Source organism: Typopeltis vanoorti, chromosome 13 (assembly GCF_054136105.1).
Source record: "Typopeltis vanoorti isolate ZY-2024b chromosome 13, IOZ_Tvanoo_1.0, whole genome shotgun sequence".
NCBI classification, from domain to species: Eukaryota; Metazoa; Arthropoda; class Arachnida; order Uropygi; family Thelyphonidae; genus Typopeltis; species Typopeltis vanoorti.
In genome coordinates this window covers 126,849,382-126,874,735 of record NC_143561.1, presented here as the reverse complement: position 1 = coordinate 126,874,735, position 25,354 = coordinate 126,849,382, and the positions used below count along the sequence as shown (strand labels likewise).

The 25,354-nt window shown below is 36.8% G+C and overlaps 1 protein-coding gene across 1 annotated transcript in view; it reads left to right on the top strand.

Moving 5' to 3' along the window:
- LOC150100525 (polycomb complex protein BMI-1-like) overlaps positions 1–25,354 on the top strand; it is a 265,230-nt gene that overhangs the window by 120,187 nt on the left and 119,689 nt on the right. Inside the window, exon 7 of the mRNA XM_090402672.1 lies at positions 10,969–11,019. Within this exon, the coding sequence (XP_090258798.1) occupies positions 10,969–11,019 (51 nt within the window). The remainder of the gene's footprint in view (positions 1–10,968; positions 11,020–25,354) is intronic.

Here is a 25,354-nt window from a genome sequence, read left to right as displayed (position 1 = left end):
AGCTCCATAGACACAATTCTAAAGAGAATTCATTGTTGCAAATTATTTATTATAACAAACTGTTTCTGTGGTTCCTCCAATTTTGCTGTAGTGAGAATTGACTGTATGGAGAGCATCTCCACTCTCCATCCAGTAAGTTTTGGCTTCATTTCCTATTACAGACATGGATGTTGTAAATGTCTTTTAGATAGGAAGGAATTTCATCAGCCATCATAAGACCACTACCTTATTTACTGGATGCCTGAAGTGGCTAGAAAAAGTTCCACACTTGGTTTCTTGAACAGAACTTCCAGAATATTTAATCCTTAACCTACCTATAATAAATTTAGTTTAATCCTTTATCCAAGTGTAGACAAACAAAGTTTGTGCCTGAAAATAACTTCAGGACTCATCTCTTCTTGACAGACAAGGAGAGATGAGAGCTTGAGGACTTCAAGCTCTCATCTCTCCTTGTCTTAGTATCTCCTATAATGCAAAGCACATCTCCTTGTGGACATGTATAATGCTATGCATTAAGGGAAGGGCCACTACCCAGACCAGTTTAGACTCTTATTGAGGTATTTTGATTTTGATTTATTGAGGTATCACCACTTCTGGGTCGGCCTCCCACTGACGAGACCTCAATAAAGGTCAAAATCGGTCTGGTAGTGGCCCTTCCCTTAATGCATAGCATTATACATGTCTGCAAGGAGATGTGCTTTGCATTATGGGAGATACTAAGACAAGGATAGATGAGAGCTTGGTCCACCTTTGCTACGAGTTGTCAACAAATGTACCGCTTTGCCTCAGTTCTGAAGATATTTTCAGGTGCAAACTTTGTTTGCCTACACTTGGATGAAGGATTAAACTAAATTTATTATAGTCTAACCAAGTGCAAAATAAATTCCCTAACCTACCTGTGATGTTTATTTTCAATAGGTTTACAACTAACCTTTCATGGGCAGACTTTACACTTCTGTTGTTCATCAGATCTTCACTTATACAGAAATAGTTTGGGAAAAGCCATTAAACTCTGTTGCTGTTTCTTTAGTTTCAAACAAACATTTGATTCTTAATACAGAAAAATTACTCCAGAAACTATATAATAAAGATATTATTTTATTGGGCATCTCCATGAGTTGCTCATTGCTGGAGGTTTGCTCTAACTATTATTCACACAATACTTATCATACCGCTCCTTGAACTTATTCACTGGCAAAGCGCTTGCAGCCACCTCTGGAAACCAATTTCAGCCAGTCTACCACCTTTTAAACAAAAAATCAAGTTCTAACATCCTAACTAATTTTTCCTTCAGACTCTTACACAATTTACAGAAGTGATCTATTTCTTTTTCCTCCTTCCTACCATGTATTGAAAACCAGTCTTCTTTGTTAGTTCTATAAAATTCCTTTAATAACTTTTTTCTGCAATGTCCCTCTCATTTTTTGCCTATCAACTAGTCTTTGAAGCCAGCAAATCCTCAATCTACCCAATATGCAACATTCCATAGACTGCCACAATTTTAGTAACTTCTGTTTCCTCTCCACCACAGCTCATGGAAGGTAGGTGACCAGATCTGCATGCAGTATCCCACTTGTGGCCTTTTTAAAGCCTCATAAAGGGAAATAATAACCTCCCAATCCATGCTTGTTAGTGTGTCCAATAACAACCAGTAATCTGATATGCAGTTTGGCTACCTTGCCAATATTTCCTCTGAACTTCAGCCACTGGTCTACAGTCATCCTCAAATCCCTGTGCTCATTAGTTTTCTGCAGGTCATTTCCTTAGTACACAGCTTATATCTCTTAATTCTAGAATGCATAACCTTATACTTTGACATGTTAATCTGGTAGTCATTATCCTTTGCCCATTCTGCCAGTCATCCTGCATGCTCTGCATCATCTTTATTGACTATTGCTCTTCTTAGTTTGTATGAGACGAAGCTAGCTTCCTCTCATAATTAGCTTCAGCCTTTACCATAAGGTCATCCTTCGTGCATGTGCCTTGTACTGCTCATGGCTTGCTGATTACCTTTCAGTCACTAATTCACAATCACGGCCCTTCTCAACTCACCTTTATCATACCATAGCAGCACACACAAACACACACACACACCCCTGATCTTTACTCTCTTACTCTTATTTTCTTGCATCTGCAAGATCATTGTACCTGTCAATATAATAACCTCTTTAACTCCTCCTCCCCATTCCTCCTTATCACTTAACATCCTTAATCTTGGCCTTAGGGAAACATGATTTTGTCATGCTCCCCTCGAGCGCTTCTCTTATCACTGAGTCTCCATACAGAACTGTTCTTATCCTCTCTCTTTTGTTCTTCCATATTTTGCTTTCTCTTCCATTGCATTTTTTCCTTACCACTTGCCAGCTAATTCTTCAACCATTCTATCTCATGTTTTGTCCTGTGAAGGACTCATGTAAGCATGCTATCATTTCCTTCTCTTCATTTTCCACCTACATAAGATCTTTCTTCTTGCCTGAACTGATGCAATTTCTTTTCTAATTTTTTGCTTCCTCTGCCATTTCATTGCTGTTTTGCTGGAAGTTCTAAATACAGATTTCAGCATATGCAATTTTGTTTCCACTGCGGCACATTTGTGAAATGTATTGGCTTTTTAAAATGAAAGATTTGTGGAAAGATAGAAACTGGTGAGCATGTGTTTTGTGAGTGAGATCAAAAGTGTAGAGCGAGTAAGAAGATTGACAGTAAAGTGCTGAATAACAACGAACAAGAAAATGCAAAAGAGAAAGCTTGAAGTGATGCAGAAATCATATTTTTCCCACAAACAGCAAGATCTTCTAGTCAGCACTGTTCAAAGAAACCAAATAAAATGGCTCGGCCACCATCTCAGACATCCATACTCTGTACCTTTTAATGCCCTGGTCCTCTATACCCCTACAGATGGAAAAAGAAAAAGAGGCAAGACCCCAAAATCCATATTAAAAATATATCAGCAATGTCCCCCCCCCCCCAAATCTCTGTATCAGAGATTTGTCATATGCTAATTGACGGATCTGAAGCCTGGTTTTTTCCTTCACTTCATAACAACCTCCAAGTCCTATCTTAGTGTACACAGAATACTTTTGTTTTGATTGGTTTCCCTATTTATAATTGTAAAATTATAAATAAATGATGATGATACAGGTATTCTGTGTACACTAAGATATACCTTGTTATTAAAATATTCTGTATATAGTGTATACCTTATAAGTGTATACATTATTATTAAAAAAATATAGCGTATACCTTATTATTAAAATATTCTGGATCAGAGATAGATGATACAAGATTTTTCACATGGTTAGACTAAATTAAAAATGCCAATAAATTATATTCTTGGTTTAATCTTTTGTCCAAATTGTAAGCAAATATTACCTTAGTATCCCATAATGCAAAAGCACAACCCTTTTGAACATGTATGACATATATCATTCTACACATCCAAAATCATCAATACGAATGCTAATTAAGAAGAAAGATTAAATAAAAGAACATGGAATAGCTGCAGCATCTTATATGACAAAAGTGATCAGTAAATAGAAGAGTTCTGCAACAGATAATGTGGATATCTTTTAATGATATGGATTGAAGGCTGCAATCAGAAAAAAAATTCCATTAAGTCAGATGATAATTCACACTAAGGCAACATAACATGTCTGTATAAGGTAAAAGAAAACAGAGAAGAAAATAAAGATAAAAGGGAAACTTTTTCAGCAAGTCGTTGCCAGTTTTGTAACTTTAAAAAGCATATGATGCTGCAAAATTTACCAATCACTTAAAAGAAGTGAAAAAGGAGGCTACAAGGATGAAGAAATTTTTAATGTCAAAAAAAAGGTTTGTTTTGGAGGGAGATGTGCACTTATTTAGCAGAAAAGGAAAAGTTGCAACCAGGATATAATATTTCAGAAGACCATTTGACACTTTTATGAGGTGGAAATGCATCTGGTGACAAAATTAAAGCCTTTGCTGGTTTACCAAGCTGAAAATCCATAGGCTCCATGGAACAACAATAACAACATTAAATTAAAGATACCAAGAAATTATATACTTGGTTTAATCCTTTATCGAAGTCTAAACGAACAAAGTTTTTGCCTGAAGTATTTTCAGGACTGGGGCAATTTGTGGTAAAGGTGGTATGACTTCACATCACTTGCCTTAGAATCCCATAATGCAAAGCACATCTCCTTGCAGACATATAATGCTATGCATTATCTACCAGAGACCAGTTTCAGCCTTTATTGAGGTCTCTCCAGTGGGAGCCAGACCCAGAGGTGATTCTAAGGTTTGAAGTAATTGAGAGTCATATTCTCATATACGAGTTGCCAAAAGGTGTCACACCTTATTATTAAATTACTCTGGATTAGAGAAAGGGTGTTGGAAGTTTTTTTACTTGGTAATACTATAAATTAAAGATACCAAGAAATTGTATACTTGGTTTAATCCTTATAGCATTATACATGTCTGCAAGGAGATGTGATTTGCATTATGAGATACTAAGGCAAGTGATGTGAAGTCATTACCACGAGTTGCCCCAGTCCTGAAATTACTTCAGGTGCAAGCATCTACAAAAGAATTCTCATTAACTCCCCCCCCCCCCCCCCCCCCCCCCGATTGGCCATGACATCTATAGATGTCCAGCTAAATTTCATTCACCTCAGCTGGTAGGGAGATTAAATGTGCTTTCAACTTTAATCAGAAATATTTATCATGCTTCTGATTTTCTTGTGGATACCAATCCTAACATTGAACTAAGCATTAAAATTTGACATGCACTGAAAATTATGTTCCATGTTATAAAGATATGCATTTAGAAAAAAATGAAGAAAAAAATCTGTTCAAACTGCATTATTTAAATATAATTATTATATGACTTCCGTGGAGTCAGAAACTCATTGTGGAAGGTACATACTATCTCACACATAGTTCATCCAATCATGCCTTAAACTGATGCAATGTGACAATATTCACAACATATTCAGGAAATACTTTCCACTAAATAACCAGTCTCCATGTAAAGAAGCTGCTCCTCTGCTCACACCCTCCTTATACAGTCGCCAGGAATTACCTCTTCTCTGCCCCCCCCCCCCCCTTCATTCTATGAAAAATCTCTTCCATTTCAACCTGATAACTGCTGACTAGTTTATATGTCTCAATCATATTGTTATTTTCTCCTTTCTGAGTAACGTATATCTCAACCCTGCTTTTGTTTGTTGTTGTTTACTTAAAACTTTGTGGACTATGTGAATGGTCGACTGTCGCCATTTATTTATTTATACTAGATCTTATATCCTCACACTCTATAGTCTAACGAATTTATTTGTTTTCCAACTACACCAGTTAAACTGTGTATTGAGTGCGAGACTATAAGATTTTAAACTAAAGACAAAAGCTGATATTGTTTGCATTCTCTACTTATATTAATCTTTACCTTTAATTAGTTGTAGCTTGATTATTGATCACTTAAACTTTATCTTATGCAGGTTCAAAATTTTTAGGATAATGCATTAACAGGATCAGTCCAATGTGTTATTCAGAAACTATTGAATTAAATCAAAAGGCATTATTTACACAGTTTGATTCACATTAACATATGTATACAATTGCATAACAATTCTTTGCTATTTTCAATTCTTCCTAATTCAAGCTTAGTTCTAATTTTCTTCCTTTAAAGCTAATTCACAATCTAAAATATCCTTCCAGTTATATATACACAAACTGACAATAAAGCATACCTTGAGTAAGCTTAATTCAATATCAGTTTATATTATCTTATTGTACCCATAAACAGACACACTTGATGTACATTCTTACTTTCAATTCTCATTCAGCACTGCTTCTTACATGAATCTTTTGTTTACACAAAAGTGCTCCTTTTGTCCTTCTTTCCTTCTTAGCTCATTATTGATTTCCTGCCAAATTTCTTCTTTGTCTGAGTCATCGATTATTCTATGTAGAACCCTTAATGTGGCAGCAATGTGCAGCTCTTTCCTGATAAGACATCCTGACAATTGACATAATACTTCTTGTCGGGGCAGACCCAGGTTAGAGAAGCATTAGAAAACTAAGACAAAGTCCTTCTCGACGTTTCACCTTATGAAGGTCCAGATTTCTGTTGTATGCATATGCGTGTCTCTAGAAAGTTCCATGTATGGTCACATATTGATATCTGAACATGATGACGTCATACTTCACGTGTCTTGAAATTGGCATATATGGACATGATTTAACAGTGTTACATAATGCCGTCAGACACCACATTATTTTAACAAAGGCTAATGGTTAAGTTACTACAAATACAAGATTGCAGGCAAGATTGACATTTCTTTAAGTGCAATCTCCTTAGAAAAATGTAAAATCTCTCATGATTTACATATGATGAGAGATTTTACAATATCCTCCTCCCATTCATGAGGCTTTGCAATTTACATTCCCTCAATCTGTCCTCGTACTCCAAATTTCAAAAACCACTGACCACCTTTGGGAATCTTCTCTGAACTGTTTCTTACATATCCTCATCACCATGAAAACACAGTCACCAAATCTGTGCACTCGTAATCCATATGAGGCCTTATACATTGGCATCATAACCTCTTTATTTCTGCATGTCAGGGTCCTTTGCATCATTTCCATTATCTAATGTGGCATCTTAACAACTTTTGCAATGTGGTCCCTGAATTTCAGGTCCTTGTCCACCACCATTCCCCAATCTCTCATCTCTTATATCTCCTTTAAAGTCTTCCCACCAAGTTATACTTTGCATCCCATCATTGCTTACCAAATTTCAAAACCTTACACTTTACAACATTGAAATGACAATTGCATACTGTAACTCACTCACTCATACAATCTATTCAAGTTTTCCTTTAAGGCCATCACTTTGACTCTGTATTTCTCTACCCCAATTTTGTATCATCTGCAAATAGCTGCATATTCACCAGTTAAACCCATTCCAATATCATTAATGTGCATTACAAATTGAACAATAAATGGTCCCAAAACTGACCCCTATGGCACATTACTAGTGACTTTCCTCTTTTAGGATACTGCACTCCCATATACACCTTTCTTATACCTATCTGACAGCCAATCACTGATCCAACCCAAAAGTCTGTTATCCACTCCCATCTGTTTCAATTTAATAGACTGCCACACAACAATGACTCGTTGTGTGGCAGTCTATTAAAAGCTTTTGAGAATATAAGTATACCACTGTATATGCATCTCCTTTGTCCAAGACATTTGTCACTTTGTTGTACATAAATAAGTTAATAACACATGATCTCCCTTTAACAAAATTAAAACTAAAAAGAGAAAGAAAAAGTGGTAAATATGTATATGTTATCACATTCGAATATGGAAGTTATTATTAGAAAATTGGAATGGGATAATTAGTACAATGTGTAAGGGTAGTTGTGAGACAAGAAAGCAGTTTCATGTATATGATCTCGCATTAACAAACCCGTGCTTATAACCACAGAGAATAGTGCTGTTATCTACCTATTTCTGTATCTTACTTCTCACCAATCACTCTGGTACCTTTACCACAACTCCAGAAATACAGATTGGCCTATAATTTACAGCCACACTTATTAAATAATTTAAGGAATTTACAACGTACACAGGATATAAATTAAATTTAACTTTAATCTATATTTCCAATATTTCGGCAACGTCCCGTTGCCATCTTCACAGTAACTTAAAATAAAGACGCAGGCACTACACACAGTAAATGAGGATGAAGCAGGAAGCTATTGTTTCTCCTAAAAGTCCTGATGGTGCCCCCTAGCAGGCTATTGTAGGTATACTTGGCCGTTGGGCTGAAGGTCTTCTGATGTAAGTCTCCCAAATTTGGGGCAGTCTCATGCAACCAAATTTGTTGAGGTTTGGATTGTTTCTTAGGACTGAGGCTGATACCATGAATAGCCTTTGAAATTTGAATTTACTACGGTGTATTACCGTGGCTTTCTTCCACCATTTTCTGTGGTGTGTATCCAGAGCATGGTCTGCAAGAGACCAGAGTGGCTGTACTGGTGAAACCGGATGTAGTCCTTGTGTTCTGAAATTCTGATATTTGCTGTCTGCCTGTTTGGCCAGAGTAGGACAGCTTACAGCTGCAAGGGACCTGGTAAACACCAGGTTGGTCTAGGGTAAGTGGTTGGTTTTTAGTGGAGCGGATAAGGGACACCAATTTTCTATATGGTCTGTAACATGAGGTCAAGTGTTTTTTTAGGATTTTTGTAATTTTTTCCGAGGTGCCCCAGATGTAAGGAATGGTAATGGATTTAGAGTAATCTTTGTTGTGAAGTGTGTGTGGGGGGGGATTGTGGTTTACTGGTTTCAAGATTTTTTTGGGGGGTAGCCATTGGCTAAGAAAGTGTTGAGGATGTGGTTTAGTTCTGTGGTTAGGGCATTGTCATTTGAACAGATAAGTTTAGCCCTGTTGTGTAGTGTCTTAATTACTTCATATTGTTGTGAGGGGGGGGGGGGGGGATTGTTGGTGAATGTATCTGCCTGTATGGGTGGGTTTTCTGTAAACTGAGAAAACCAAGGTTCCATCAGACTGGCAGGTGACTAGTGTGTCTGAGAAAGGGAGGCTGTTGTTTTTCTCTTTTTCTAGGGTGAACTTCATTCTGGGGTGTTGGTTGTTTAAGTGTGTTAGGAAAGAGAGGAGTGTATCAGAGCCATGTGGCCAAATAGCGAACACATCATCAATGTAGCGAAGCCATGTGGTTGGTTTTTGTGGGGCAGAGTTTAAGGCTTTCTCTTCAAAAGTCTCTATAAAAAAAGTTGGCCAAGGGTGGGGAGAGTGGTGAACCCATGGCTGTCCCCTCTATTTGTTTGTAGAATTTTCCTTGCCAAATGAAATAACCTGATTTCATTGTGAACTGAAATAGGGCTGAGATATAGGGAGGAAATTTAGCTTGGATTAGCTCTAAGGTTTCTTTGAGAATTTCCCTCCTGATATCTCAGCCCTATTTCAGTTCTGCTATCATCAGCATCACTCCCCTTCTTGTCCTTTCTATCCCTGTGAAAAATACTGTATGCTTCCATTTCTGTTCCCATTAGGATATCATCTTATTCCAACGATTTGGGGACAAATGAACTCGGTCAGCGACACTATTTCATCTCCCGTCTGATACTTCTGGCATTTGTAAATAAACTCAGCAGGTTACTTTTTGGACTATAACCAGTCCTACCCAAGTCACTTGTTTGTGATTTCCCCACCACACCTTCCCTTGCCCAATCACCTTTATCACTGGTTACCACATATATCAGCTCAGTCTCAACCCCCCCCCCCCCCCACACCACACACTTACATCCAGATCTATTCTATTTCTATGTTGATCATCCCCATACATACATTCACTACTACTTCCAACATCCACTCTCCCCTCTGCCATGTCTCCCTGTCACCCCTCCTCATTTCCATGTTCCTCCTGCATTCTGTTCTCTCTCTCTCTCCATCTATCATACAACTACTGTTCCCATTGCCAAGCACTTCTGTTTATTTCAATACCACTCTCCTGATGAGATGAAGTGTGACTTCATCTCATCTGATCTCTTGCTTTCACACACACACACACACACACACACACACACACACTGCACTTCCATCTAGCAACACTTTATCCAGTGCACTCACTCCAAAGCCATTCAAATGCAATCCATTGTGTCTGTATAATTCTATTCTTCCCTCAAGCACATGCCTACATCCCCAAACTGTACTCTCTTCTCCTCAAACAACTCCACCAGCATACCATTCATGATTTTAGCTCACTGTCTCCATCAATTTTTCCAAATAAAAACTTCTGTTCTGTTACAATCACAATGTTTACTGATTTTTCTTTTTATTTTAATCCTTTTTAATTTTTAAGTGAAAATTAATCAGTATTTTTGTGGAGCTTGCAGTAAACAAATGATTCTCAATTATTGTTATTACAGTAAAACCCCTTTTTTACACTTTTCAGGGGACTGATGAAAAAAAGTGTAAATAGCAGGAAATGTAAAAAAAAAAAAATTAAAAAAAGGCTAAAAGATGACTTACTGCTAGTATGTGAGTCTACCTACTAGATTACAAAATTTAATAACTGAAAATAAATGAATTTACAATTACTTACATTTATCTATTTTTAAAAAAATCTTTAATTGTTGATTGTTTTTGCTTTTCGTTTTTTTTGACATAGCACCAGATTGCTTTGCATTGAGTTCAGTGTTTGACCTGTTTTTTACTATCGTGTTCAAAGTGGACATGGAGAGTCCAAGATCTTTTGCTAAATGCAAACATGTTCTAGCATGCCAATCTACATGTCGCAGAATTGCCATCTTTTCTTCTACCGAAATACGTTTTTTCTGTCTTTTTTCTCCACGTTACTAACATGGATAATCCACTATGGCAACTTGAAAGCAATTTTCACATGCTAAATTATGTAGCAGAAATTCTGCAATATCAATTCATATTGTGATTGAAAAATCACGTTATCGCTCATCACTACATTACTGCTGCAAGCATGCACGTCACCGTGATGGCAGAAACGAAACTACAGCTGAAAGCAATGCCATCTGGGAACAGAAATGGCAGATTTTCTCAGAAATCGATTCGAAAATCAGTATTTGCCACCCGAGAAAAAAACACAAATCACGAGAAATAATCTCCACATCAAGTTATTAATGGCGGGAAAACAATATATCGTAAGAATAGACCTTAAGACAGGACCAACGGAAAATGACGTAAATTGCAGGAATGTAAAAACAGGGTTTTACTGTGTTTTTTTTTCTCTTTCACCAATACTGTAATTGTTTGGAACGCATTACCCTATAATGCACTATAATTTTAACAGCACGGTTTTCCATAACACAGGAACTTTTTTAACACCTCAACTACACTTTGCTAAGTATTACTGTGTGTATGTGTTATTGCTGTTTATGAAGTAAATATTGTTGTTTATCATTTATATAATTTTTATTTTTTAGTGGTGTTACATTCCCTCCTCGTCCATATCTTAGTCGAAGTGAAACAATCCAGTAAGTCCTTTGTATATACTGCTTATAAGCATATTCTATGTTTAGTTTATTTAATTTGTTACTAATTACTTTAATAGTTACTAATTACTATAAGCATACTGGATGACTTGAATCCATTTAGAGTTGAGACTTATGATAGTAGTACTACTACTAACAATATTTCATGTGGCAGTAAGTTTGAAGCCATCTGGTGTGAAGTGGAATCTAACATGATCGATTACATAGTGGGGTGTTATTATAGACTTGGTGGATCAGTTGCTAGTGATGAAGAAATGCATCACCAAATAGAAACGACGAGTGCAAAAAGAGTAATCATAATGGGACACTTTAATTATCAAATATTGATTGGGTAACAGTAGAATCTCATGAGAAGAATGAAAATGCAATGAACCTACAAGAATTCTATTGGTATACTGCAAGTAAAAGAAAGAATGAATATGAAAGAATAACTCTTCTAAATGCAGATGCATCAGAGTTAGATGCAGGAGAGGTTGTTCAACTAATGAGTGACCATTTTGTTAAAAGCTATCAAGCTGGTGTATGCAACATTGAGCTCACTGCTACCTCTTAACTGGATGAAGAAATTCAGGTGTATGAGGACGAGGTATTAGAGCTGTTGCCCAAATTGAATAAGAACTCATCAATAGGGACTGATGGATTATCAGCACATGTGCTAAAAGAGTGTTCAGCTGAACTGGCTATTCCTTTGACCAGGCTGTTTAATATGAGTCTCAGAACAGGGAAGATTATGCAGGAATGGAAGGAATTGATTGTAATTCCATTTCACAAGGATGGCGCAAAAACCGATGTATCCAACTGTCAACCAATTAGTATCTCAGGAGTGGTGATGAAGATTTTGGAAAAATTGGTTAGAGCTCGCATTCAGAAATGGATTGATAGTGAATCTCTATTTTGCAATGAACAACATGAGTTTACCAAGGGTACATGATATTTTAGCAACTTGTTCACATTCTATAATGTGAACAAGTTGCTAAAATATCACGGATGTTGCCATTGAACTATGCACTGGAGTGGATACACCATGATGCTTTTGGATTTTGCTAGGCTTTTGACAGAATACAGCATGGTAGACTGTTGCACAAATTGGTGAAAATGGGTTTGGGTTATAGAATATTGCCATGGGATGGCTAACTGACAGTTATCAAAAAATAATATACGGGGAATATGAGTCTGCAAGATTACAAGTGGTGTACCACAAGGATCAGTGCTTGGTCCACTGTTATTCAATCTGTACATTAATATTGAGAAGGATTTGACAAGTGACATACAGCTATTTGCAGATGATGCAAAGATAGGTAAGGTAATCAAGAATGCTGCTGATATGCAGTACTTGCAGAATTTGAATAGGCTGGAATTATGGGCATGGGAAAATGGGTGTCAGTTCATTGTCAGTAAATGTAAAGTCATTCATTTCAACGTGATTAGATATCCAATGTTGTATTATTTTGGTGGGATTATGCTAGAAGAAACTGATGAGTCTAGAGATTTTGGAGTGCTAGTAGATAGGAAGTTGAAGTTCAGGGGCCATATGGCAAAGACTGCAAATACAACTCAAAAGATAATTGCAATGCTGAAACAAACATTCACATGTAAAGATAAAGGATGTCATTTTGCCTCTTTATAAAGCCTTGATAAAACTTCACTTGGACTATTGTACGCAGGTCTTGTTTCCATTGCGATTCTGATATATTGGAGCGAGTACAAAGAGGAGTGTTAAAAATGTTATGAGGATTGTGGAATACTGATTATGAAGACAGATTGAGAATTTGTAGACTGCAGACACTAACAAACAGGAGATCTTAAAAGGGAGTGATATGATCAAGACTTAGAAACTTCTGAAAGGGTCATACAGGATTTCAATAGTTGGAATTTTATAATTTATGGAGGTGGGGAAAAGATAGGAGGACATCCTTGGAAGCTGAGAATGAAGGCCACTAAGAAGGGGTGAGGTTAGATTTTTCTCTCAGAGGGTGGTACATGATTGGGATAGATTGCCATTGGATGTTGAGTGCAAGCAGTGTGAATGAATTGAAGAATAAGTATGTGGCCTTCCTGAATGAGTCCTGGGAGGTCTCTCTTAATAATATTCTGAACTGTGTGGATCATGACCGTAAGACCTATTACTAGTAGCTTTTGTAGGTTCTATCTGCCAAAATTTTTAAAATATGAAAGATAAAAGCCTGTGATGATGAATTTTCATGACATTGTTATGTTCTTCATAAAGATTTGGGAGGGTGGGGAGAATGAGGATAGAAATGTTGAAAGAACAGGTTTACCTCAAAGAAGAAAAAAGTTCAATTCATATTATTATTAAGAGACCTCTAGGGAGTCAGGAACACATTGAGGGAGGAAGTACTATTTGCACTAGCTGTCATACCTGTTCATGAATTTATTCACACTCCTTGCACACACAACATCCAATGTCAATCCTTTCCAGTCATGCACTACTCTATGAGAGAAAAATCTAGTCCTAATTCCTTTCTTCTTCGTATGATAGTATAAAAATACAGAATCCAAGTTTATATAAATATTAATAAGATGTGCTTTGAATGTGAATATATGTGCACCTGTGTATATATATATATAATGTATATTTTTTTTTTTTTTTTTATGGTTCCCTGCTACATTCAATTTTGGGATTTTTACCCCTCTTTTTTGGAGACATCTGAAAATGTGTCCATAAACCGATGGCTAGTATCATTATTAGGATCCTTAACAATATAATTGAACTATTAGGTTCTTCCTTGTTATACTAGTTTGTAAAGAGCCTTTGCATACCTATATTAGGACCCTTTCTGTTCCCAGATTGGTTGTGATGATTCATTATCATAAAATATATCTGCTTTGTTAGTGTTGAAAATGTTTCATGCCCCAATATAGCATTGCATGTTGATATATAGATTATGTTATCAAATACTTCAGTGACAAACTAGTGCAGTAACCTCTCTAGCTGGTTTATCAGCTTCTGCTGACACTACTCCTTGTATTCATGTCGATGAGGGAATAAATTTACTGGTTCATCTTTCATATATACTTGTCAATTAGGCTTTCTGTCTTTAGTAATAAGATGACGAGATAAAGCTAACAGGCAAATCATTTTTTCATTTGCTGTCTGCTGTACTATTGCTATTATCCTAGCACATGCCTCATATTATGCTGAATTAACATATTAATTCTGAATTAATCTTTCTGGATCTGGCTCCCACTGATGAGACCAGTCTGGATCACTATCCACTTTGCATCAATTGCTTAAGTATCCCATAATGCAAAGCATTAAGGGAAGCACTCTTCCCTTAATGCTTTGCATTATGGGATACTTAAGCAATTGATGCAAAGTCAACATATAAAAGAACTTAGTCATGAAGGTACTTTAGGCACAAACTTTGCTTATTTTTGGGTAAAGGATTAAACAAGAAAATCTTTGCTTGGCAAGTATAATCATCTCACTCTGTTTTCTCACCAGACAGGATCAAATCTTCTTACTCATATTTACCTGTAGCCTTTTCTGCTATAATGCATCACATTTATAGTTTCCTTAACCACACTACCGGCCAGGACGTATATATACATCCAAGTTATCATAAATGCGAAGTGCATATTAAAATTGTAATAACATGGAAATTACATTGAAATATATGATGGATACGAAGCGTATGAGGATGCATATTTGATCCATAATGGCAGGTAAGGTGGTTAATCTCTAAAAAAAACTAGGCATTCTTTTCCATATGTCCAACCAGCTGCTAATGCTATACAAATCACAAATTTGTTCAGCTTGGATACTGATCTTATTGTTGGAGTGGTGCACTAAAAACTCACCTAAAATTTCTCAGTGCTGTCTAGAGGAGATTAATTTGGTCAATGTGAATTTTGCACGTCTTTATGTAATTACTTAATCTCACTGAATCACTTCATTTGTTATCTCAGTTTCTTTTAGTCCTATGTCTTTTCTCCATGCACGAGCAGCAACTGCCTGTTATAATTTCATAGTCCAGCCTACAAACTCAATCAGACTTTTTCCTCTTTCAATCCATCTGCCTGTAGTTTCAAATAGCGTTTCGCATGATAGTGTTTCAACCAGAAATGCCCAAATATGGAAGTATAAAAGCTTGAATTCCAGGTGATTGGAGCAGAGCTATGATAGTACTCATCTCTAAAAGGGAAATGAAGCAGAATGTGAGAATCAGACTGGGAGTTAAATTTCTCTGCTGCGTGTTTCAGGTAAGATTTATGCAAGAATTTACTAGAAATGGTTAGGAAAATTTGTGGAAGAGAAATTTGGAGAACAAACTGGATTTAGCAAAAGTAGGGATTCTTGGGATCACATTTTTACTTTACAAATATTTGAGAAATAATAGTAATATAATCATCATCATCTGTTCATGACATTCACAGATGCTCTGTGGTCACTCTGATGCTCGGTGATGTGCCACACAAGTCCTGTTGTTTGCTTTTCTGGAGGCTTCAACTATCTGAAGATCAATCACTCCACACCATCCATCCATCTCATTGATGGTCTGTTCCTTCCTCTTTTTACAGGGATTTACCTTCTATTACTGTTTTGAGAAGTCTTCCATCCATCTTTTCAATCTGTCAAAAGTATTTTAACTTTCTTCTGTCAATATCCTTAAGGAGCCTTAAAGTTGTACTAATCTTTTCTAACATCTATTCATCTGTATGCCTTTATATGATATTTTCAACAGCCTTCTGTAACACTGCATCTCAAAAGCAGCTATTCTTTTCTTATATGACTTCTTTAGGTTGCAAGGCTCACATTCATAAGTCACTGTTGGAAAAACAGCTGCATCCAAAATCCTCAACTTTGTTCCCATGGCAATTGATTCATCCTTCCAGATTTTAGACAAGTCTCTGACTTGTTTTAGCCATTCCTAATCTTCTTCTGATGTTTTCTGAACAGCAATTCTTCATATTAATAATGTATCCCAGATACTCAGATTTGCTGACTTCTTCAATTCTTTCTCCATTAAGGTATACTTGTTTCTCAAGAGCTGTCCTGTTTGTATTTTCTTTGAGAACCATTATCTTTGTCTTGCTAGGATTAAGTTGAAGTCCTCTGTTATTACTGATCTTGTTAATTTGATCAAGAATTTGTCCTAGCTCTTCCTTGTCATTACAGAGGAGTATAGTATCGGCAGCATACCTCAGATTACAGATCAATCTACCACCTATCCTAATTCCTGTCTTGAGTTCATCCAATTCTTGTTTAGTATATATACTGAGGACATCATGCGTGACGTCCTCAGTATATATACTAAACAAGTTAGAACAAAGTAAACATCCTTGCCTAACTCCCTTTTGCAACTTGAAGCCAGTCAGTTAATCCAACACCTGTATTTAGTGTGGCTTCTTGCTCCCTGTACAAGTTGACTATTAACCTAATAGTATGTTGAGGAAAACCCATTATTTTTATTACTTCCCACAGTTTCACGTCCTGGAAAGTCAAAAGCTTTAGAGTAGTCTAAGAAACACATTACGAGAGGGAGTCTAAATTCTTTATATTTTTCTGTGATCTGTCTAAGGCAAAGGATCTGATCTGTGGTGCCCTTACCTTTCCTAAAACCTGCTTGTTCCTCTGGCATCTCTGCCTCAATCCTATTTAGCATGATCTTCAATAAAATGTTGCTTGCATGAGATATTAAACTAATATTTCTATACTTCTTGCAATCCTTCATATCTCCCTTTTGTAGTGGCATGAAAACAGACTTGTTCCAGTCTCTAGTCCATGATTCTGTCTTCCATATCCTTGCAATCAATCTATGAAACTTATTTCTCCATAATTAACTCTTCTGGGATTTCATCTACACCTGGGACATTATTGCTCTTAAGCTGCTTAACTGCTCTTTCAACTTCATGCTTAAGTGGAGGAGATTCCATATTAGAATTTTCCAGGTGAGAGGGCTCCTCCAAATTTTCTTTATCCACTCTGTTAGTAATGCTCCATTCCTGTCTTTGATGACATTCAATTTGGACTCAAACTTGTACTTTAGGTCACGAACTAAATAAAACATCCTTTTATAATTGTTCCTCCTCATATGGAACTCCATGCCTTCACATTTATTAGTATAAAACTTTTCTTTGTCCTGCTTGATGGCTCCTCGGACTTCTGTATGTAATATCTTATATTCTTTAGTCCCTGTGTCTCTTTGTTTTTCCATTCGCCTTCTTTTGATTAGTTCCCACGTTGAATCTGATACCAATGGGTCTCTTGGTCTTTTTATTGGGCTGAAATACTATTTGGCTATGTCCTGTATTATCACCTTGACTCCTTCCCAAAGCATTTCTGGTGAGTTCTCCTCAATGGTCTCCAAAAAATCACCCAGTCTAGTTGATGTTTCTTCTGTGAATCCACTAGGAATTACTCTAACATCCAGTCTAGTGGGATGTGCCTGATTTGGAAGTTTTCGGAGTCTTAGTCTTACTTTGGCACTTACTAGCTGATTGTCTATTACCACAATCTGCTCCAGGACAAGTATGCACATCAGATATGCTTGTCTTCCACTGCTGGAGAGCCAGGATGGAATCAATCTGGTGCCCTGACCTGTCAGTGTTAGATATTCAAGTATAGATCCGTTGTGGGTGTTTCTGGAAGAAGATATTAGTAATAACTAATCTGTTAGCATGGGCAGATTCCAACAGTAATATAATAGGGATCTATATTTAAGTTTTGTAGCTCTGAAAAGTTGCTAAAAGAAAAGCTATTCCAAATTACATTATATGGTGTAGATGGAACATTATATGAGTATTATTTAGCTCACACTTAAGTAATCATAGAATTGAAGGATATAAAGAGAGAATGATTTGCTGTAAAATCAAGTATAAGACAAGGGTGCATATTTATCTCAACTGTTATTTCATCATTTGTGTGGATCACGTTATGAACTAAAATGACATTAAGCCTGCTATCAAAATCTGAAGTAAACTCAACTCTTTGCTTTTTATTGGTGATTTAAAACTAAATAAATCCACTGGAAGTTTTCAAGACTCTTAAGTAAAGAGATATCTGCTACTACAAATTTACAATAAAAATTGACCCTTTTAAAATAAGAAAACTATGAAAACAGAAACATGGAAATCAGCTGCATTTTTGATGGAGAGCACATAGAAAAATATTTTGGCTATTTAGGCACAATTTTTGGTAAAGATGGTGAACTAAATTTTGAAAAAACATATTTTCAAATTTGCAGGGCTGATTGGCCTAATAGTTAGTATATCCACTCTCCTACCAACAGGTTGTAGGTTTGAACCTGACTGTGGGCATGGATGTTTTGGGAGCATCTTTAGGTGATAGATGAATTTCACCATCCAAATGTGAGACCACCACCTTGCTTATTTGGAGGCCTGTAGTGGTTTCATAAAAGGTTCTGTGTTTAATCTATACAGTAGAATTTCTGGATTAATCACTTTTTAGCCCACCCATGGTATTAATTACTAAAGTACTATTACCAAAGTCTTTTGTGGGTGTGAATCTCATCATCATCATCATACGTGTCAAGGATTTAGGCCTAGCATGGCCTGTTCCGGCCTTAGAAGTCATCGTTTAAGAGGACGTCATGGTTTTCTATTTCCTAGTGGCTTGTACTTTAAGGCTTGTTTTGGTAATCTTTCTGTTTTCATTCTTTGGACATGTTCCATCCATTTATGTTTATATTTTTTAATTTTTTCTATTACTGGTTCTTGGTTTAATTCTTTCATAATATCTTCGTTTCTTTTGTGATCAAATAGGGTATACTTTGCAGTTTTTCTCATAAACTTCATTTCTGCTGTTGTTAATCTTTGTTTGTCTTTTTGTTTTATTGTCCAGATTTCACTTCCATACATTAAGACCGGTAGGGCTAATGTATTGTAAACTTTTAGCCTGGTTTGTTTTTGAGCTAGGTGGTTTTTTTTCAACTCTGTATTTGGTTTAAATATAGAGTTGATTACACCTGTTATTTTTAAATATTTTGCAATTTTTGCGTTTATATCTTTTTCATTTTCATATGTGATCATACATCCTAGGTAGTTAAATGAATTCACCTGTTCTAAGATTTTGTTATCTATTACTATTTTAGTTCTTACTGGATCTTGTCCTTTAAAGGCCATAGTTTTTGATTTTTCCGTTGATATTATCATACCATAATCTTTGGATATCTCATTTAGATTTAAAATAGCTTTCTGTAAGTTACCTTCAGAATTTGTAATTATTATTTGGTCGTCTGCAAAGAGGAGAGTGTTTAAGTTAACTGTAGGTGAAAGTTTAATTCCTTGATGTAAATTTTTACTCCATTTTATTATTATTTCATTTAATTAACTTTGTCAAATGCTTTTTCAAAGTCAATAAATGCAATATGTGTTTCTAAATTATATTCTCTTCTTTTCTCTATTATTAATTTTAGGCAAAAGGCTGGATCTATACATGATCGTCCTTTTCTAAATCCATTCTGTACTTCTAGAATAAAGTTTTCGGAATATTTCATTAGTTTGTTATTTAAGATTCTGCTATATATTTTGTAACAGGAATTTAGTATACTGATACCTCTATAGTTTTTAGGGTCATCTCTATTACCTTTCTTAAAGATAGGAATCACAATTGCTTTTTTCCATTCTATTGAGGGGGGATTCCAGTTGAGTAAATTTTATTTAAAAATAACAAGTCTTTCTTTGAATTTTGTTCCTGCGTATTTATATAGTTCTGAACCTAGCTTATCTTCTCCAGGTGATTTTCCATTTCTTGTTTCTTTCAGGCTGATTTCTAACTCTTCTTCAGTTATTTCATTTTCATTGATTGTTTGCCAGTTGTCTTTTTTTAAAAGATTTGTCTGTCCCCAGTTCTGTGTAGTAATTTAGAAATTCTTCTAATTTTAATTCAGTGTTTAATTTTATGTTTTCTTTGGTATCTGCATTTAGGTGTTTCAAAATCTTATATACATTGGGTCTTATTTTATATAAATCATGTTCTAAATTAGATGTGAATCTAATTTAGAACATTAGGTGTGAATCTAATCTCATTAAATAATAATATAATAAGCAAAGCTATATCTTTGGAAACCATTTGAATATATCTTTAAGGAATAAGAGCCAAAATATGAGCCAAAACACTAAACTAGCAGCATACAAAACAATCTTGAAATCAATTTTAACTTATTATTATTATTTTCGGGCTACTCCAGGGAGTCCTTAGACTCATCGAGGGAGGCCCTAAACATCATGTCCACACAACTATATGCCATTCTCACAGTATCTATCATACCTTGCCTTGAACTTGCTCACTCTCATAGCACCCACAACAGACTCTGGCAGCTTATTCCACTCATTTACCACTCTAAAAGTAAAGAACCCAGCTCTAACAGCACTGCTAACCACACTCTTGCCCAGCTTTCATAGGTGTCCCCTAGTTCTCCCACCACCAGTACTGATCTCAAAAATATCCTCTGAATTAATCTTAGCACTTTTAGCAATTTGAATGTCTCAATCATATCTCCCCTTTTTTGCCTATCAACCAGTTTCTGCAACCCACAAATCTTCAACCTGTTCTCATATGGTTCATTCCATAGACCTGCTATCATCTTAGTCACTCGCCTCTAGATCCTCTCCACCTCCTCCCCATCAAGAAGGAACCAAGGTGACCAAATCTGGGCACAGTAGTCAAGATGAGGTCTTATCAAGGCTCGGTACAGAGGTACAATAACTTGCTTGTCTCTGCTCGTTAAGGTATTTTTCAACAACCAAGTGAGTTGATGAGCTGATTTAGCTACTTTCGCAATGTGCCCCCTAAACTTCATCTCCCTATCCACCAACACTCCCAAGTCCCTGGCCTCATCAATCTCTTGGAGTACAGTTCCACCCATGTGGTATACTGCTGCTAATCTTTTCACCCCAAAATGCATAACCTTACATTTTGTCACATTAAATTGACATCCATTCTCCTTAGCCCAGAACTCCAATCTATCTAAGTCATCCTGCAAGACTTTGACATCTTCTGCATTCACTATCGCCTTCCCCAACTTTGCATCATTAGTGAACAAATGAACTGTTCCACTTAGATCCTTCCCTATATCGTTAATAAACAGATTAAACAGCAGTGGTCCAAGAACAGAACCCTGCGGCACCCCACTAGTCACAGGCCGTCTTTTGGACTCCACTCCTGAATAAACCACTCTATGATATCTCTCCATCAACCACCCACCTATCCATCTCACCAACCCTATATCCATTTCCATATGTTGTAGTTTACAGATTAGAATTCCATGTGGTATCCTGTCAAATACCTTTGCCAGTTCCAGCAGTATCACTGTAAACCCATTTTCCTTATCCAGTTCAGCCGTCACCTTGTAATAAAACTTGAGCAAGTTACTTAGGCATGATCTACCCGTTACAAAGCCATGCTGTCCCCCTGTACAGTATCTCATTTTCATCAATCCATTCCTGTATTTTTCTCTTGACTACTTTCTCCAAGACCTTGACAACAACTCCTGATATGCTGATCGGTCGGTAATTTGCAACCATAGTCTTGGATTCTCCTTTATGCAGTGAAACTATTTTCCCCTCTTTCCATGCCTTCGGGACTAAACCAGACCCGAGACTCAGATTAAACAACATGGTCAAGGGCACTGATAATTCCTTAGCCACTTCACACAAGACCCGTGCCGGTATACCATCCAATCCCACAGATGTATTCACATTAAGGTTCTGTAATAGACTATTCACCTCCACTTCATTCATCACAATTCCCGTATAAACTAATGGCTCCTTCATTTTTTCAATGTCACCACCTGGGTGATATACTTTTGCAAAGTGCGCGCTCAGTAACTCCACTATATCAACTGGTTCAATGACCTCGTTACCATCGTCATTCCTTAAAATCATTTTGCCATGTACAGTTTTTTTCTTGCTTGCAGCATATTGAAAGAACTGTTGGGATTCTCTTTTGCTTGCATAGCTAGTTTCCTTTCATAATCCACTTTTGCTTTTCTTACCACACTCGTTACCCTTCTGGCCTGCACTTTATACCGTTTGTGTGCCTGCAGGTCACCCCTTTCTTTAAATTCCCTCCACAGTTGTTTCTTTTTTTGCAGCTCAAGCTTAATGGTATTATTCATCCATTTAACCCCTGCTTGTTTTACTATTCGGACCCTAGGTATACAATCAGCCATAACCTACTGTAAATGCTCCTTGACCACTTGCCATGCTTTATCGACGTCCAGCCCTTGCAGTTGTACATGCCATGGCACCGATCCAAGCAATCTCCTAAGCTTCTCATATTTGCCAGCACGGTAATTCCACATATACCCTGTCTTAATCAAAAATTCCACACCTTTAGCCACCTCTCAGGTCAAGACCTTATGATCACTCTCACCAATAGGTGGCAACATGGTCATATTCATTACAGTCAAATTTTGAGATGCTATTACCAGGTCAAGCACTCTCACACCCCTAGTGTTTTCAATTACATGCTGTCTCAGATAGTTATCCCTTAATAATTGAATAAAATCCATTTCCTTCCTCACATGTGTCCTCTCCTCCTTCCAATCAATGTTACCATAATTAAAATCCCCCATAATAATTACCCTCCTTCCACTCATTTCATCAATTTGTTTATGCATACTATCTCCATCATCTATTCCATCACCTGGTCTATAGCAGCACCCAACTGTATATTTTATTCTGCCAGTCTCAATCTCACACCAAATAGCCTCAAATGAGCTCCTTTCACTATCCTGCAATACAACTTCAATTCTCCTTGGCTGCAGTTCATAAGTTATCATCAATAACACCCCCCCCCCCCATTTTATTCTCTCTGTCCCTCCTAAACACACTATAACCTACATATTCTATCCCACTAACTATATCATCTTTCGTCAGCCATGTTTCACTAATGCCAATAACCTGTGGCCAGGAAGAGCCAATCAAGGCCAATCCTTCTTGTTCCTAATACTCCTGGCATTAGTATACATGAAATGCAGTGATCCCTTTGTCCCACCCCTATCTTGATGCGTTATTCTAAATGTCCCATTCCCATTTTTTGTTCTTAGTGCTAGCTCAGGTACATTATATACATTTTTACACTCAACTGTCTCACTGATGTCTGCATATCCACTCCCCCTCCATTCTTGGTAGTTCTAGTTTCCCTGGTTCTGCACATCCATTTTCACTTCATTCAGCAACACTTTTTCCAGTCTCCGCACACCAAGTCCATTCAATGCAGGCCATCCATCTTGTATAAGTCCTTTTGCCCATCAAACTCATTCCACACGTCCATGAATTCCACACCACACCGTCTGCATAACCTGCGCATAATGTCATTTGCGATTATGTCCCTCCTCCTAAACTCCTCTCTGTCATACCACGGCAACAGACTCACCATTCTAACTCTGTCACTCTTTTCTTTCGCTACCTTTAACAATACTTTCAAGTCCTCTCTCATAAAAAATTTATCACCTTTCAATTCATTCGTACCCGCCACAATTATAAATTCTTTCAACCTCTGTTTTTGCACTCTAATACTCACTTACATGCTTAAATTTCGCACCCGGTAAGTACGATTTCGTTACACTCCCATCTATCACTCCTCTTAATAACGAGTCACCATACAACACTCTTTCCTTCATTTCTGAAACTCGCCCGCTCTTATGCTGGTTATTTACGTTAGCCGAATCACTCTGGAAAGAGTTTTGCAGGTGCTCTAATTGCCGCTGCGCATTTTGTATCACTGCGCGCAACCTAGTGATCTCACTTCCTACAAATAATTCCTCATTTTTTTTATCATTCAAACCATTTTCTCTCTCTGTATAGTTGCTCTCACTCTTTCTTAGATCACCGCTCTCATTGCCATCTTGTACATTGCAATTCCCTATCAAGCCACTATTTTCACTCACATTCTGGCTTTCTTCAACCATAGCTGTTTCACAACCTGACACATAATTCAACTCCTCACTTTGCTTACACTTTCTGCACATTCTCCCACCACTATCACTTTCAATCCAAACTCCAGCCTCATTCAGGAACGCATACATTCCACACACATCACATTGGACAAATTCTCTCACATTATAGTTTTTGAACAATGGCGTCGTATTTTTGGACGCCATTATCTTACGTCGCATTGGCGCCATATTCAAATCTATGAAACGTATCGTTAAATACTAAATTAAATAACGGAATTTACACCAAAATCACACAGACACCACAAGCTACCAAAATTAGACATTATTACATTATGATTTTAACCTATATTCTAATTTTCATTCAAAATTATACTTAGCTTTCGGGCGCTCATTGAAAACACGAACAATCATCTGGCCCTCTAGCGGCCAAAATCTGATCTGAGTTGGGTTTTTTGAGGGGGCGGGGGAGTTGATTGAAAACTAAGACTACAAATATGAGTCCTGAGAAAAATTAGCAAGTAATTAGATGGCATTCAAGGTTTAATCACTTTAAAAATGAAGATAGTAAAAAGGAATTTGTCATATCCAGTGCTCAAGAATATGTGAGAAGAATAATCTAATCATAAAAAGGAAGTAGGATAGAAAAATTAGTGAAATATGGATAGGCTTAGGTGTTGATTATTAACCTCCCTACCGGCCAATGTGGATGAAATAGTGAACACCAAATTGCACTTCTTATCCAAGTTATTCAGTGGATTTTAGAGCTTCGTATCCAGATTTATCTCAACGTCTATAGACGTCGTGGCCAGTTGGGGGGGGGTAATAACAGAGCTTCATGGTATAAACAACACCAAAAAAAGAAGAAAATACGTTTACATCATCATCAAATTCCTGTAATGTACCCTCAAGGGGTGTACAGGATATAATAGTACTACATGAAAAATTTATATCATTACTAACTTCCTATCTACAATTTTCCTCAAAATCAGTCTGTTACTTGTCAAGACTCCAACATTATCAGATCTTATATTTCTATCATCTAAGTCACTTTGTACCCTATCAATCCACCTATATCTTGTTCTTCCTCTGGGTCGTTTTCCTGCCAACCTGGCAGAGAACACTTGTTTTGCTAATCTTTCCTCGCCCATTCTGTGGATGCTGATAGTATCAAGTTCTTTCCTAATATCCTCGTTTTTAATATGATATTGCCATTGATGCCATCTATTCATGCCTCTAATCTTTCTCAGGACTCTCATATCTGCGGTCTCTAGTCTTTAGTCAAGTGTTTCACTTTTGACCCAGCTCTCAGATCCATAACTTAAAACTGGTTTGAACACTGTCTTGTATACAGCTAATTTAGTTTTCCGACTAATTTCTCTCTTATTCCATATGAATTTATTCAGTTGACTTCCTACCATACCAGCTTTGTT